Below are 16,394 nucleotides of genomic sequence, written 5' to 3'. Positions count from 1 at the left end.
AAGGTTACTAATAGTGGGTTTTGCCTTGAAGAAATTGTGTCTCTGAAGTTCTTAATCTCAGTTACTGATGTGTTAAACTTCATAAAATATAGAAACAGGATTGGTCTCTTAAGCTGAAAGTATAAATTATGTTTTTCAGTCATTTTATGTAATAACTTAAGCAGAAATAAAGAAACATATCTTGAAGACTAGCTTTCTGCATTCTTATAAGAGTTTTACCACCAGTTAGAAAACAATTACACAGTGGAAACAAAAAAATTGTTTTAAACTATGTGTATATAAAAAATATTAAAAATAATATTAAATGTGTGTGTTACAGAAATATCTGTGCAAGATGTTGACGTTGCAGATTTGGCTAGTGAAAGCTTTGCTTATTTTCCTCACAACTGAATCTATAGGTAAGGTTAATGAAATGCCCTACATTCTATCTCCACAAATTAGGTTTATGTGTTTTTATATACTTATATAATTAAGCTTATGTTCAATAATACATTATTATGCTTATGTGTTTATTCTTTCTAGTGTTATCGAGTGTATAATGTTGCCTTAAAATGATTTAAATAAATAAAAAATATTCTTGATGATTTGTTTTATGTAAGTTCTCATTCAGTAATCATAAATGTTATTTAGTTGTTTTACAGTAACTATAAGGTGGGGAGAGCAAAAGAAAATATTAAAAGAAAAAGAGAAAAATATGTTAAATCTTAGCACTTCACTCTTTAATTGCCAAAAATGTCTCTGAGTAGTGTGGTTGTATTACTATAATGAAGAGATAGCTGAAATAGTACTATTTAAATTATAGTTCATAGCCTGATGCCCATCTGAGAACTGGTCATTACTGGTCCATAGTGAGATAAATGCAGAAATAAAGAACACACATTTAGAAACTCTTGTAACAATTTGGTGTAGCCATGACATCCCAGCACAGGATTAGTGAACATAGCAAACAAAAAGTGTAGTCAGTGATGGATTGAATAAAGGAAATACTGATCTTTCATCAAGATAGTTTAAGAAAGCTTGCTTTAAATCAGAAATCAGTCCCTCTCCAAATCATATCAGTACAGCTTCTTTGGGGACAGAAAGTTTAGGTGGAAAATCTTTCTTTCTTAGAAAGGCCTTCCTTTTTTTTTTTTTTTTAAGATGGTGGTGCTGAGGATTAAACCCGGGGTCTCGCACATGCTAAGCAAGCACTGTATCACTGAGCTATACCCTCAGCTAACTTTCCTTATTGTTGGGTTTTTGTTTTGCAGTATTGGGGATTGATCCCAGTGTTACTTTACCACTTGCTGAGCTACATCATAGCCCTTTTTAGTTTTTGAGACAGGACTCAATAAGTTGCTCAGGTTGGCCTTGAATTTGTGTTCCTCCTGACTCAGCCTCCCAAGTAGCTAGGATTACAGGCAAGCACCATCACATCCAATTTAACCTTCCTGATTCTTTTTTGTTGTTGTTTTGATGGTGCTGGGGATTGAACCCATGACCTTGTACATGTGAAGCAAGCACTCTACCAACTGAGCTGTATCCCCAGTTCATAACTTCTCTTATTCTTGAACCCAAATTTCTTTTTTGTATTTTCCCCATTAATTATTTATTTAGAATATACCTGTTTTCTCTCCCAACAGTTCAGCTTTTTTATTATTGAAGGACCACTTTTCTGTGTCTCTAGGCCCTCTTTCCCAAACTAAACTAAGCCAGTTATCCTAATCATTTATTTTAGGATGTGGCTTCTAATCCTGCACATGCTCATTGCCCTCCTGCTTCTTTTCTTGGTTACCTGTGTCTCATCATGTTACCACCCCAGTTCTCCATCTTAAGAGATATAGTAGTTTGACTACTCATTTAATCTGTGCCTCAAATTTTCTTGTCTATAAGGTAGAGAAAATAATGATCCTTAACTCTAGGTATGTTGTGAAGATAGGCTAGTGCCCAGCTCACAGTAAGCATTATAAAAAGGATAGTTATGGTATATTATTATAAAAATGATTGAATAAAATACACTTTATTTTAAAAAGTACCTGAAGTAGACATGGTCTGACTAGTGGCTCTGTCATATAGCAATGTTTCATGTTAAGCTAGTAATGAACAAATATTCTCAGATTATTTTCACATGAATTGTGTATGTTATAAGGCCCTAAGTTTGATCCCCAGCACTGTTTTAAGAAAAAGAAGAAAGGAGGAAAAAACCTAAATAGATACTTTCTCCATTGCAAATTTGGTTCATTAGTTTTAGCCTATTCTAATCTTTCAGCAGAATTTTTAGTTGGTTTTTTTTTTTTTTTTTTTTTTTCTCTTGACACTAGGGATTGAACCCAGGGCCTCATGCATGGTAGGCAAGTGCTTTACCACTAAGCTATATCCCCAGCCCTTTTATTTTATTTTATTTTATTTTTATTTTTATTGACACAGATCTCACTAAGTTGCCTAGGCTGACTTCAAACTTGCAATCCCTGCTTTAGCCTTTCAAGTAGTTGAGATAACAGGTGTGTGCTGCCATAGCTGGCACATTTTATTTTTTGACCCAATCTAATTTTTTGTTTTTTATTAGGAAATCTTATCCCATGCATTTAAAACTAATACATTTCTAACACATGTAAATAAATGTAATTTCTAATACATTTACATTAAATATAACTAATACATTTATTAAGACTAATAAGAATTCCTTAAAGAAATAGGAAATTCTATTCCCTACATTTATTGTTAAAACTAATATATTTGGTCATCTAGTTCTATTCTGTTTTTGTTGCCCCCTTACTATTTCCTTTTTTTGACCACATTTTGCTACATGGATAATGTGTTTCTGTCTTTCTGTACCCCATCTATACCACTCTTTCTCCCAGCAGCATTCAGAACTGGAGAAAGGAGACTACCATTGCCTATCTTCTGGAGATAGGCAGAATTAATTAAGATCTGTTCAAATCAAGGAACAGGACAGATGGTGGACAAATATGAGTCAAGCTGCAGTCAGTCAGAAAAAGCTCGGATATTATAATATGAGCTGAAGCATGTATAGATTTTCTTAATCCGGTTTGTTAATTTGTGTATTTCTTTACAACTTTAGGCATTAAATTCAGACCACATTTTTAGTTGTGTTTCTTTTTTTTAGGGAATATTTTAGTGAAAATTCAAGAAATCACATTGAGTGACACCAGCCAGAAACCATTTTGTACCAGAAAAACTTTTTTCTTTCTTTCTTTCTTTTTTTTTTTTAACAGTTCTGGGGACCAAACCTATGCCCTTAAACATGCTAGGAAAGCATTCTACCAGTGAACTACATCTTTTGCCCAGTTTATTTTTATGTTTTAAAAAATTTTGTTCCTTCTTTCAGGTGAACTTCTGGATCCCTGTGGTCACATCAACCCTGAATCTCCAATAATAGAACGTGGCTCTAATTTCACTGCAGTTTGTGTGCTAAAGGAAAAATGTATGGATTATTTTCATGTAAATGCTAATTACATTATCTGGAAAACAAACCATCTAACTGTTCCTAAGGAACAATATACCATCATAAACAGAACAGCAGCCAGTGTTACCTTTACAAATGTAGTTTCACCAAATCTTCAGCTTACTTGCAACATTCTTACATTTGGACAAATTGAGCAGAATGTTTATGGAATTACAGTTCTTTCAGGATGTAAGTTTTGTTTTTTGTTTTTGTCATATTTCTGATTTTGTCATGACTATTAAACTACAGTTTTAGTGTTGTCCTTTAGAATTAAATTTATGAAATGGGGTAACTTGTGGGCTCAGTGACTTTTGGACATACTTAAAAAAATAAGCATAGAAGTAGGACCTACATTTCATTAATATTCAGATATCCTAAAGAATAACAGAGATTTTCTCTTGTTTCATGAAAGTCAAGCATTTTTCCAGTTTTCTAGAAAAATATTTTGGCTTGAGACCCTGACCCCCCAAAAATAGTTATTGGTGATTTTGAAGTCTGTGAATATATTCATAGTAACTTCCAGTATTCTTTAATTGCTGTGAAAATGCATATGTAAAGCAGCTCCCTGAAGGTAGTAAACAAATACTGGAGAAAGCCCTTCTTTTTTTTTTGCTTTACAATTCTTAATACACATAGTAAAGAATGTAAGCTATGCTGGGCGTGGTGGCACATTCCTGTAATCTCAGTGGCTCTGGAGGCTGTGGTAGCTAGGCCCTAAGCAATTCAGCGAGATCCTGTTTCTAAAATAAAATATTTTTTAAAAAGGGCTGGGGATGTGACTCAGTGGTTATATGCCCCTGGCTTCAACCCATCTTACAAAAGAAAAGAATGTTAACTATGGTCCAAAAGCAGGTTACCAAATTTGCAGATCATTCCAACCATTAAAATTTCAGCATTTGTTTTTCTTCCAATAGAGTTTGAGAAAATAGTAAGAACAGAAATATAAATGAATTATTTTGCTTCTACTTAATTGCCTGTTATTATTGATTTTTTAATCCAGTTATTAATGAAAGTATATATATATATATATATATATATATATATATAATTTTTTTTTTTTTGGTAGTACTAAGGTTTGAACCCAGGAACTTGTGCATGTGAGGCACTCTACCAACTGAGCTATATCCCTAGCCCATGAAAGTTGATTTTTATGTAGAAAATTAATGTGAAACAAACTAGTTAATGACAGCTATGATATAAAATATGTATTACTACCTATAAAATTGAGTTTTAATAGAAAGAACTTAACTTTTTAGTCACCAGTCTTTCATTATGTCCACAATTTTGTCTTGGGTTTGTTTTTCTATCTAAGGGGGTATATAAATTGGACAATGTTTGTGGATATAAAATTTTTTTAAATGATCATTTCCTTTTAGTTCCCCCAGAAAAACCTAAAAACTTGAATTGCATTGTGAATGAAGGAAGAAAAATGATGTGTCAGTGGGATCCTGGAAGGGAAACATACTTGGAAACAAACTTCACTTTAAAATCTGAATGGTAATTTATTTTAAGTTTGTCCTATGTTGGATGTATTAATTAGACATTATTACTGGAAGTTTTATTTTATCAAGCAGTAATATTGAATCCAAAATTTTAAACAGTATAACTTTATTTTGGAATATCTCAAATATATATGAAAGTAGAAAGAATTTTATAATAAATCCCCATGTGCACCCATCACCCCACTTCAACAATGATAGCACTCGTGACCAATCTTACTTTATGTGTATTCTACCCCATATTGTTTCCAAGAAAACATCAGACATATTCCATTCATAAATATTTCAGTACATAGCTCTAAAAGACAAGGCCTTTTAAAAAACATAACCACATACCATTGTTATACCAAAATAATTTAAAGTACTTTAAATGCTCAGTTTTTTAATTAGTATTAATTACCTCAGCTATCTCATGGAATGTATATGTGTATGTGTATATATGTGTGTTTGTGTGTGTGTGTCTGTTTTATATTTGTTTCAATTGAGATCCAAATAAGCTGTATACATTGCAAATTGATATTTGTCTCTCTTAACCATAGGTTCTATCTGCTTCTCGATTTTTTTTCCTTATAATTCAGTTATTAAGAAAACTATTATACCTCATTGAACATATTCTCTCCTCACTAAAAAGTGCCAAGAGCTACAGATTTAATCAAATTTGGGTTTGATTATTTTTTCCCCAGAAACTATTTCATAGGAGTGATATACTTCCATGAAGAACCACTTCATAGTGTTTTATTGAAATTTTTATCTGATATTAGAATTGAGCATTGATTTCAGGTGTTATCAGCCTTATTCATTCTTTTTAAAGTTCACCATTAGGGTGTGGTTGCTTGTGCCTGTAATTCCAGCTATTCAGGAGGCTAAAACAGAAGGATCCTTAAGTTTGAGGCCAGCCTGGGCAACCTAGTGATACCCTGTCTCAAAATTAAAAAAGGACTGAGGATTTATAGCTCAGTGTGTAAAACCCTGGGTTCAATCCCTAGCACCAAAAGAAAATTTTTAAATGAAAGAAAAACTCCTTGTTGGCTTGTTTCAAACATAAAAAAGTTGAAAGAATTTTATAGTGAATACTCATATATACCCATTATCAATTAACATTTTTTGTATCTGCTTTATTACACATCTATTTATCTATATACATCCTTCTATTTGATTGATAGATATATAGATCTGTCAATTCGTATTTTTTTGTTAATACATTTCAAAGTATAGGCCATTAGTAGTTTTTATTATTAAACATTTTAGTATATACATGATTAAATTATTTGTTTAACCATAAAAAAGTTTGAAAAATCATCTAGATTCTATAATTAACATTTTTCTGTATTTGCCTTATCTATTTATCTATGCCTCCTTCTCTTCATCTATTAATCCGTCTCTTTTTGTTAACACATTTCAAAGCACAGGCATGGGTGTTTTTTAATCCTTAAACTTTTCAGTGTTTGCATGATTGAATTCAGTATTTGCTTACAGGTTTGATTTTGTTTTTTAGGTAAAATTTACAGATAGTGAAAAACACCGATCTGAAGTACATCCTTTAGTGAGTTTTGTCAAGAACAACTCAGACCTAAAATGTGGAACATTAGTAACACTCCCAAAAAGTTCTCTCATGCTCCTTCTCAGTCAATCCCAGTCACCACTCCACCCCATGAGGCCACTCCTTGTCTGAATTTCTTCACCATAGAGATTATTTTTGCCTGTTACCAAATGTCACATAATTTAACAATACAGTATACACTCTTGTGAAAAATTTTTATGACTGAGTACAATGCATCTGATATTGAACCTTATTACATCCCATTACATCACTAAGTTCAAGCCTGAGAGACTTAGTGAGTCCCTGTCTCAGAATTAAAAAAAAAAAAAAAAAAAAAAAACAGCTGGGAATATAGCTTACTGGTAGAGCACTTGGCTCACATGTGCAAGGCCCTGAGTTCAAACCTCAGTATGGAAAAAAAAAGAAAATCAGAAACTGTAAATACCCACTAAAAAAATTTATCAAGTGAAGTTGGAAATGATTTTAAAGGATTCTCATGGAAGTTTGGAAAATCTTTTATATAGCAGTACAAGTTGGTGGAGAAGGATTTGCCAGTGTGCTTGCTAGAGAAGTAAAAAACAATATTGAAGGCCATTGAGATGTATTAACAAATGAGGAATTAGAAGAACTTGTTCATTCCTCTACAAAGGAAAAAGATGAAGAAGAAACTGAAACAGAACCAGCAATGTAAACATTTCTGAAATTTGCTAAACTATTTTGAATTGCACAGACATTAAAGAACAAAATTATGTAATATAATCCCCAGATGGAATTAAAAGCACTTTTATGATCACCAAAGGATTGCATTCTCTAGCAACACTTTGATGAGTTAAAAAGAGACAACAATTTCCAATTATAATGTTCTTCCAAAAGGTTTCAGGGTTGGGGGTACTTCCAACTATCAAGGATCCCCAACTATTGACATCATTTGCTCCAGACATCATCATGGTTTTATTATCTATGATCTTCTGAAAAAGATGATTCTTCTTCTGGCTTATTGTCAGAAGGACAGTAATATTCTAAGATTGCCTCACAATGCCTATATCATTCACCTTATTTTATCTTATCAGGTGGGCATTATATCATCTCACATCATCACAAGAAAGATCAGTACTGTAAGATATTTTGAGAGCCATATTCACATAACTATATTATATTGTTCTAATTTTTCTGTGCTATTATTAATTTCTTCTATGCCTAATTTATAAATTAAACTTGTGTGTGTGTGTGTGTATGTGTGTGTATATATATATATATATATATATATATATATATATATATATATATATATGTATATATAATGGGTAAAAACATACTGTAGATAGGAGTTAGTACTGTCTGAAGTTTCAGGCACACACTGAGGAGTCTTGAACTGTATCCCTTGTGGATGGAGCAGGACTACTTACTGTACTAGGATCACAAGGAAACTGATAATATTTGGAGAAGGATGAATAAGAAATAGAGCATGAAATTCTAAAATACAGTATTATTTGATTAAAACTTTGAAAATAATTTTGTCTTAAGATATAGAGTTTTATAGAAAAGCAGGCTTATTTTTAAGAAAAGTTACTTGATTTTAGTTATAAACTAAAACAAGTGTAAACTTTGCTGCTGCACAATCTGTCTCATCAATTTCTTTTCAAGTAACTTTTTTCACTACTTTTTTCAAACCTAGTTTTAATGACTAATTCTTTCTTTCTTTCTTTCTTTTTTTTTTTTTTTTTTTTAATTTAGGGCAACAGAGAAGTTTGATGATTGTAAAACAAAACCTGACACCCCCAACTCATGCCTTGTTGACTATTCTCCTGTGTATTTTGTCAACATTGAAGTCTGGGTAGAAGCAGAGAATGCCCTGGGGAACGTTACTTCAGACCATATCAATTTTGATCCTATAGATAAAGGTAGTTATAAAACTGAATTTGAGAATTTTGTAGATTAAATAATGATTTATCAGTTATTTTTTCAGATTTTAATTAATGTAGAAACAAGCATTTATTTAATTAATGTAGTGATTTTTACAAAGTCATTATATCGTCAATATTAAATATAATCATGGAAAAGAAAAGTAACCATAATCTAATCATACCAACAACTATTTTCACTTCAAATGTTATCTTTTTGTATTTGTCCCATTCTCTTAACATTTTATACTGTTGCAATCACAGTATACATGTTCCATTGTTATTCTTTTCAAACTTTTGATTTATCATAAACATTTACTTGCTTTTGATATCTGAACCTGAAAAACATAATATACTAAACTGACAAGGAAAACTAGTTTCTTTAGAAATCTTCTTTCCATTTTATAATGTATCACAATACCATTTTCAGAGAAATTAGTTCATGTGCTAAAAATAAGTGAATCATGTAAAATAAAGAAAAATATAAAAAGAGTATATTTGATTTTCTTTTTGAAATTGTAAAAGTAAAATGTGATCAACATCAGATTCTATTTTATTCTTTAGTGAAGCCTAATCCACCACGTAATTTATCAGTGAGCAACTCAGAGGAACTGTCCAGTATCTTAAAATTATCCTGGATCAATCCAAGTATTAAGAGTGTGATAAGACTGAAATATAACATTCAATATAGGACCAAAGATGCCTCAACTTGGAGCCAGGTAAATTGAAAGTTACTGTTTATTCAAATAGTCTTTTTTGAACCCTCTAACCTGAAAGTCTCAATCATTTTCTGAATGTCTGATTTTCTGGTTATGTGAAATATTTTGCTTAACAACTGTTGTAGGTCTTTATTTCTAACAAGAGCAAACAGGAAGACATCCAGATAGAAAAATACAGCTATGCTGTGTACAGTAACCTTTAAATGAAATATGGAAGTGATGAAGGGTGACAGGAAAGAGCATTTTTGATGGTAGGTAAAAGGAACACAAGTAATAAGAAGCAAATTAAGTAGAGGAACAAAAATAAATGGATTACAAGGATGAAGGTAGAGCAGGTGTTGGCATACTACAGTTTGCAAACAAAGTTCAGCCTGCCATCTGATTTTGCAAATAAAGTATTATTGGCACATAGCCACACTCATTCGTTAACATACTGTCTTTTTATGCAAAAAATGGAAAGAGTCAAGCCCTTGCAACAGAGACTCTCTGGCACTTAAGGCTAAAATAACTTACAGGCTGGGGTTGTGGCTCAGTGGTAGAGCACTCGACTGGCACACTTGAGGCACTGGGTTTGATGGTTTGATCCTCAGCACCACATAAAAATAAATAAGGTCAAATAATTTACTATTTATCCCTTTATAGAAAGTTTGCCAACTTCTATGGTGGGTGCTAAGGGTGGTGGTGAAGGAGCTTGGCAAAAGAGAGAAGGGATAAAAGAAAAATTAGATCAGCATGTTTATTTCCCCTGCTTTCTCCACCTAAGGTTGTGCCCATCAAGGCAGCCCTCTCTATCTGATCCTCTTCTTTCAGACTTTGGTGCCTTGCCTTTTTCCTGTGGCCTTAGAGGTGGTAATAGCTATAAGCTCCAGAGTGTTAACTGCACTAAGAAATCCCTATACTTTTGACCATAGTTCTTTTACATAACCCTCCTTGAATTCATTCTAACTGGGGTGTACCATCTATTTCATACTGAGATCCTGAGTAGAAGGGAAAAAGAGGAAGGAGGGAGAAGGAAAGAAATTAAATCCAATAAAATTTACTAATTTTGACTTGCATTTATTTCTCCTCAGAGGTTGAATTTAATTTGTTAGTCTTACTGTTTTCTGAAATTGTATACAATTTGTTGGCGATTTGTTCCTGTTGTTGCTGAATTTGCTTTATTTTCAGATTCCTCCTGAAGATACAGCATCTACCCGGTCTTCATTCACTGTCCAGGACCTTAAGCCTTTTACAGAATATGTGTTTAGGGTTCGCTGTATGAAGGAAGATGGTAAGGGATTTTGGAGTGATTGGAGTGAAGATGCAAGTGGGATCACATATGAAGATAGTAAGTAAATAAATGAGGACATAAAGCTAGTAGAATTCTGTCTGTGAATCATGTCTGGTTTTAATAACAGATCTCATTGCTTCTTATTTTATGATCATTCAAAATAAAGTGTCATACTTTTTTTAAGGATATTAAGATAGATGATTTAATATGCATTATTGATAGTTTATTTTATACTTCAGCTGTCATGGGAAGGTACCTTAAGTGCCATCAAAAAACCTTTACTTAACTGTTGATAAGTGCAGAACATTTTATTCAGAGAGAGTGGTCCAGCAATACCCCTAACTAGAGAAAAGATATTTATATTATATCTTTCGTTCATTTATTTCTACCAGCACTTGATAAGTCCCTGGAAATGAAGTGATCTGGGATCTGAATTGGTTGATTTTCATTTTTCCCCCCTCCTGGATAATAGAAGATGTATAGTGTAGAATACAATAGGGTGTAAAGTCTAGAGTAAGACTTCCTGCACAAAACATTAACATTACTAAGTCTTTTGTGTGGCCATCAAGCAATAATAGATTGCTTATAGACGTATAGATTTTTTATTTTGAATCTTTTCCTATTGCAGTTTTCACTCTTTATTTGTCAGCAACAGCAGCTATGGCTTATCTGTATCCCTTCGCTTCCAACTGTGTTAAAGGTTTAGGTCATTGTGTGAATTGAGAATGTCGTAACCTTCTCCCTTCAGAATTTACTCTCTCTGCTCTCAGAAATGCCAGGTTAGCAGTCTTGCTATTTGCTGATTTGAGAGTCCTCAGATTCCTTTGACTTGACCAGGAATTAGATCCTTAGGACCTTTAGAGTTACATGGGTCCTTTGGGGAAGTTCATGAAGCACTTCAAAGTGCAGGCAAAATTATTGTGTGGTTAGCATATGCATCTCCCTGGGGTGAGGGTGTATAATCTTAGATAAGAGATCTTTGGAGCCAAGAACATTATGAACCTTTGGACAAAGTTTTTCCTAAGCTTAAAGAATGAAGCCTCTAGTTTTTCTTACTGTTAGAATATATTTCTGGCCCATAAATTTTTCTTTATAATTTCATGTTCTTTATTTTGTTTGGGTGCTGCAGCAGACTTGTATATATCTATTTGAACCTTTTAGGCTGAGCCTTTTCCCCAGCTTTCCTGAGCTGTTTGTTCTATTCTCTATTTTGTCATGTATCCGTATATCTTCATGGCCAGGATATCACTGCTCAGGTTTTATTCTGATTCTGACTTTACTCTGTTGAATACTGGACTTATAATTATACTTACCAGATTTTTGAAATATCAGATACAGGATTGTTTTTAAACCTAATTACAGTGATCCATCCTTATCTGTAGTTTCACATTCCATGGTTTCAGTTTCCCACAGTCCAAAGATACAAGATGGAAAATTCCAGAGAAACACTTAATAAGTTTAAAATAACTATTATTACTACATATTGTTATTTATTGTTGTTGATCTCTTACTGTGCCCAATTTCCAAATTAAAATCTATCTTTATTATGCATGTTTGTATGTATAGAAAAAACAGCATATATGGAATTCAGTACTGTCCAGAGTTCAGGCATCTACTGAGTTTCTTAGAATACATTCTCTGCAGATAAGAGACGGCTACTATATTGGTACTTTACACTTTTTTTTTTTTTTTTTTTGGAGGTACTAAGGATTGAACCCAGGAAGCATTCTACCTCTGAGCTACATCCCCAGCCCTTACATTTTTAATTTCCAGACACGGTTTTGGTTAAGTTGCCCAGGGTTGCCTTAAACTTCCAATCCTTCTGCCTCAACCTCCCAATTGACCAGTATTACAGGCATGCACCACATGCCTGGTAGTATTTGATACTTATATTCTTCTATCTCTTTGATATCCCAACATAAAGCAATAAACTTTTGTGACATTTACTACATTTAGTTTCTTTTTATATTATGTTTATATACTTAGAGGTTTTAGTCATATTTTAGGCATATATTTGTGTATTTCTGTATGATTTTTCAATTTGATATTTAACAGTAAATAGTATTAGTTGATTTTTATCATGTATACACACACTGTTTTTTTTTTTTTTATTGGTGGGTGGGGGCAGTGCTAGGAATCAATCCCAGTGTCTTGCCCAGTGAGCAACTCCAGGCCTGTATTTTCTTTTTTAAAAGTCATTAGTATTGACTGATTTTTTAAAAGTATTATAATTGTAAGATATGGTATTCAATAGAATGAGAAAAGATTTAGAATAAGTTAAGCAATAATGTGTTGATCATGAAGAGGCAATTATAAATGACAAAGCAGAGAAGAGAGGTTAGGCAGATCAGGAAGGCTGGGGGAAAGGCTGTCAGCACAGAGATTAACATGATTGTACATGTTATACATGTATAGAGCAGCATCTGAGCAGAAAAAGAACATGAAATTGTAAGAAATAAATAATGACATCTTTTGGTTATTGCTTAGAACACATTTTTATCTTTATAATTTTGAGGTTAGAAAAAGTTTCTTTAATCTGTAGCTAGGCTCGGTGGTATAGGCCTGTCCTGTAGTCCCAGCTACTTAGGAGGCAGAGGCAAGAAGTTTACTTGAGCCCAGGAGTTTAAGGCCAGCCTGGGCAACATAGCAAGACCATATTTCAAAAAAATAAATTAAATTATTATCTAAATCATCAAGCTATTACCATGTCTAAAGGAAAACCCAGATATATCTTGATGGGATGGGAAAATGCTGTGAAGAGCTAGACACATCATGAGATGAAAGGGAAAGAATATTAAGAACAAAGTAAGAGAATAATTTACAGGATTTTATTATATTCAGATAAAAATATTTTAAATTTTTGTGTTTTCTTTAGGACCATCCAAAGCACCAAGTTTCTGGTATAGGATAAATCCATCCCATTCTCATGGCTATAGATCTGTACAACTTATATGGAAGGTAAAAAAAAAAAAAATTCTATTTTTTATCTCTCTTATAAGTATATTTTAATGTTATTATTGGTGTAAGTTTTTTAATACTTAATTTTTATTCATCTTAAGATCAGCAAAGCATTTGATATTTTTTTAACAAAGCTTTATGTAGGGATTAAGTTCATAAACTGCAAATAATATCTCATTTGTTATTTCAGCACAGTTCTATGAAAGTGTAAAACCTACAAGAAGAGGTACCCTTTTGTATACTTTATTGAATTTACCAGGGTGCCTCATAGAAAGCAATAAAGGTTTGCAGTAATCAAAATGTATTATAGTAAATCGATATGTGTACATGAGTACATCATACTAAAAAGAGTAGGGAGAAAATACCCAAGTATAAATAATATAGATCAACATAGCATAATGCAGAATTCTGTGCAGAACTGGAAGCTAACTGAAAAATGATACTTCCCCTTGTTCAGTTGAGCTTCATTCTTTTACTCTTCATCCAGTGGATAGTGGTATTACTTTAGTACTGACTGCAAAATAAATTTACCAGTTTCTTCCAATTAAATGTTTAGAGGTTTGATATAATGGCAGAATTTGTGAATATAAAAAAAGTAATTATTCAATATTTATGAAACTTTTTAAAATAATATTTTATTACAGACATTGCCTCCTTTTGAAGCCAATGGGAAAATCTTGGATTATGAAGTGACTCTTACAAGATGGAAATCACTTTTACAAAATTACACAGTTAATGACACAAAATTGACAGTAAACCTCACAAATGATCGCTATAGTGCAACTTTGACAGCCAGAAATCTAGTTGGCAAATCAGATGCGTCCATTTTAACTATCCCTGCCTCTGACTTTCAAGGTTTGTGTCTGTAAAATGGAGTCTGGATCATGGATGAAAAGAGTGGTTAGGTATAGATAAGGATCCTGTAAAAACACAAATGAAATAAGATTACCTGAGTATCAGAGATGATGGTATTTTCAGAAATCAGTCAGAAAGCAGATTTCTTTAGAATGCATGGAATGACTTCCCATCCCTATGTAACTCATTTAGACTTTTTAGCATGCTGTTCAGCTCATTTAAGCATTTTCTGATTGATTAACCTGATTTTAGAAATATTTAAGGTTTTGAGAAGTTTCTGTGCATATATTGTTTATTGGTAGTTTTCAGAGAAGAAAAAAGTTGAAAGTTGCTGTTACAAACTTGAATACACAAAATATTTAAATGAATTTAAGGAAAACAAGAATTTTTAAAGATCAGTTGACATGTAAGTTAAAAGAAAGGGCTTTTATTCATGGAAATAAATGTTATGTGCTACAAAACATGATAAATTGCATTTAGAAATGACTATAAGAGATTGAAGTTTGAAATCATGAATGTTCATTCATTGTATTGACATCAAACTTTGTTTTAAAGCTACTCACCCTGTAACAAATCTGAAAGCGTTCCCCAAAGATAACATGCTTTGGGTAGAATGGACTGCTCCAAGTAAATCTGTAAAGAAATATGTACTTGAATGGTGTGTACTGTCGGATAAATCACCCTGTATCCCAGACTGGCAGCAAGAAGATAGTACCGTGCATCGCACCTATTTAAGAGGTATACCTGGCTAGAAACATCTAAGTTGATATCCTTTTTCTAATGCATTTAGACAGCTTTTTCTTTTGCATATTCTTTTCTGGCTTATACACATTGTAGTCCATTGAAAAGAACCAATTTAGCATAACCCTACTAATTACTAGATGTGTGACTATCAACGAGTAACATTTAACCTCTCTGAACTATGGACAGAATAGGGGTAATACTGTCTTTTTGGCTTTTTATACCCAAATATCATTCTTATCACCACAAGAACACTCACAAAACTGTAAAAAAGTATAAAATAATCTAGTCTTGAGTACTGATTGGTTGTGTATTCTCTGCACCTGACTTAACTCTTCATTCTTCTGATGAAAAATAGTTCCTTATAGCCTTTGGATGACTTGCTGAACTTCTTATAGCCATAGACTAGGGTAGTCCAACCAGAATGCAGGTTTCCTTGTACCTTTTAATTTTAACTGCTAACACAGAACAGAAAATAATGTGTTTTGTTTGGGGTTTTTGATTTGTTGTTTTTGTTGTTTGCGGTGCTGGGGATTGGACCCAGGGACTGGCGTATGCTGGGCAAGCCCTCTACCACTGAGCCACATCCCCAACTCCAAAACATAATAGTTTTGTAGCATTCCAAACAGAATTATTCTGTGTGGTAAGTAACTACTTACGTGGCTGTAATATATAATGGCTATGAAGAGAAAATAAAAACATTCAGTGAATATGTGCTTTTTTAATAAAGAAGGGAATAATCATTACACTTAACCTGTAGATAATATGATTAATCAGAGAAAAGCCCTAAGCAGAGAGAGAACCTGCCATAAATTTTTTGAGCTTTATTCATTAGGTTGGTTGTTTGGATTTTACTAACCTATTATTTAGTGTACAGTTTAAATATGCCTGATTGTCTAGTTTATCAACCTTATTGAATAAAAGCAATGGTGGAACCAAGGAGAAGACAGATTGGAAATAACTAGACCTAAGAAGCTTAAAAAGCCTAGTGTAGGTTCTGGAGACATCAGGGTTTTAAGGCTCAACAGGCCTGAAAGCATCACTATCACAGTAGACTTTAAAAATAGCGTATTTCTTGATAATGTGGTCTCTTCAAGAAAAGGTAAAATTACTCTGTGTAAGAAGGCAAATGTGCATATAACTTTATGAATAATAGTTAAGGAAATACAAGTTCTTGTTGAAGATAAAAGCTTCAATATCAAACACCATTTTCTTTTGTGTGTGTATGTTTGCATATCTTTTTTTAATTTTTATTAATTTTTTATATATGACAGTGGAATGCATTACAATTCATATTACACACACAGAGCACACTTTTTCATATCTCTGTTGTATACAAAGTATATTCACACCAATTTGTGTCTTCATACATGTATTTTGGATAATGATGTCCATCACATTCCACCATCATTTCTAACCCCCTGCCCCTCCCCTTCCCCTCTCACCCTTCTGCCCTATCTAGAGTT

General features: G+C 32.8%; 1 protein-coding gene across 2 annotated transcripts in view; it reads left to right on the top strand.

Moving 5' to 3' along the window:
- Positions 1 to 16,394, top strand: part of Il6st (interleukin 6 cytokine family signal transducer) — a 106,005-nt gene that overhangs the window by 76,359 nt on the left and 13,252 nt on the right. For both annotated transcript variants that reach the window (XM_058583127.1, XM_046456260.2), the window contains 9 exons: positions 320 to 398; positions 3,329 to 3,634; positions 4,822 to 4,942; positions 8,219 to 8,385; positions 8,950 to 9,104; positions 10,272 to 10,431; positions 13,250 to 13,332; positions 13,977 to 14,187; positions 14,743 to 14,925. In XM_058583127.1, the coding sequence (XP_058439110.1) occupies positions 335 to 398; positions 3,329 to 3,634; positions 4,822 to 4,942; positions 8,219 to 8,385; positions 8,950 to 9,104; positions 10,272 to 10,431; positions 13,250 to 13,332; positions 13,977 to 14,187; positions 14,743 to 14,925 (1,450 nt within the window). In that variant the 5' untranslated portion in view covers positions 320 to 334. The remainder of the gene's footprint in view (positions 1 to 319; positions 399 to 3,328; positions 3,635 to 4,821; positions 4,943 to 8,218; positions 8,386 to 8,949; positions 9,105 to 10,271; positions 10,432 to 13,249; positions 13,333 to 13,976; positions 14,188 to 14,742; positions 14,926 to 16,394) is intronic.

This window comes from Marmota monax, unplaced genomic scaffold, assembly GCF_021218885.2.
Source record: "Marmota monax isolate L192 unplaced genomic scaffold, Marmota_monax_Labrador192_F-V1.1 WCK01_AAM20220418_F8-fsc00037, whole genome shotgun sequence".
Classification (NCBI taxonomy): Eukaryota; Metazoa; Chordata; class Mammalia; order Rodentia; family Sciuridae; genus Marmota; species Marmota monax.
The sequence above is the reverse complement of the archived record's forward strand: the minus strand, read 5'-3'. Positions and strand labels throughout refer to the sequence as shown.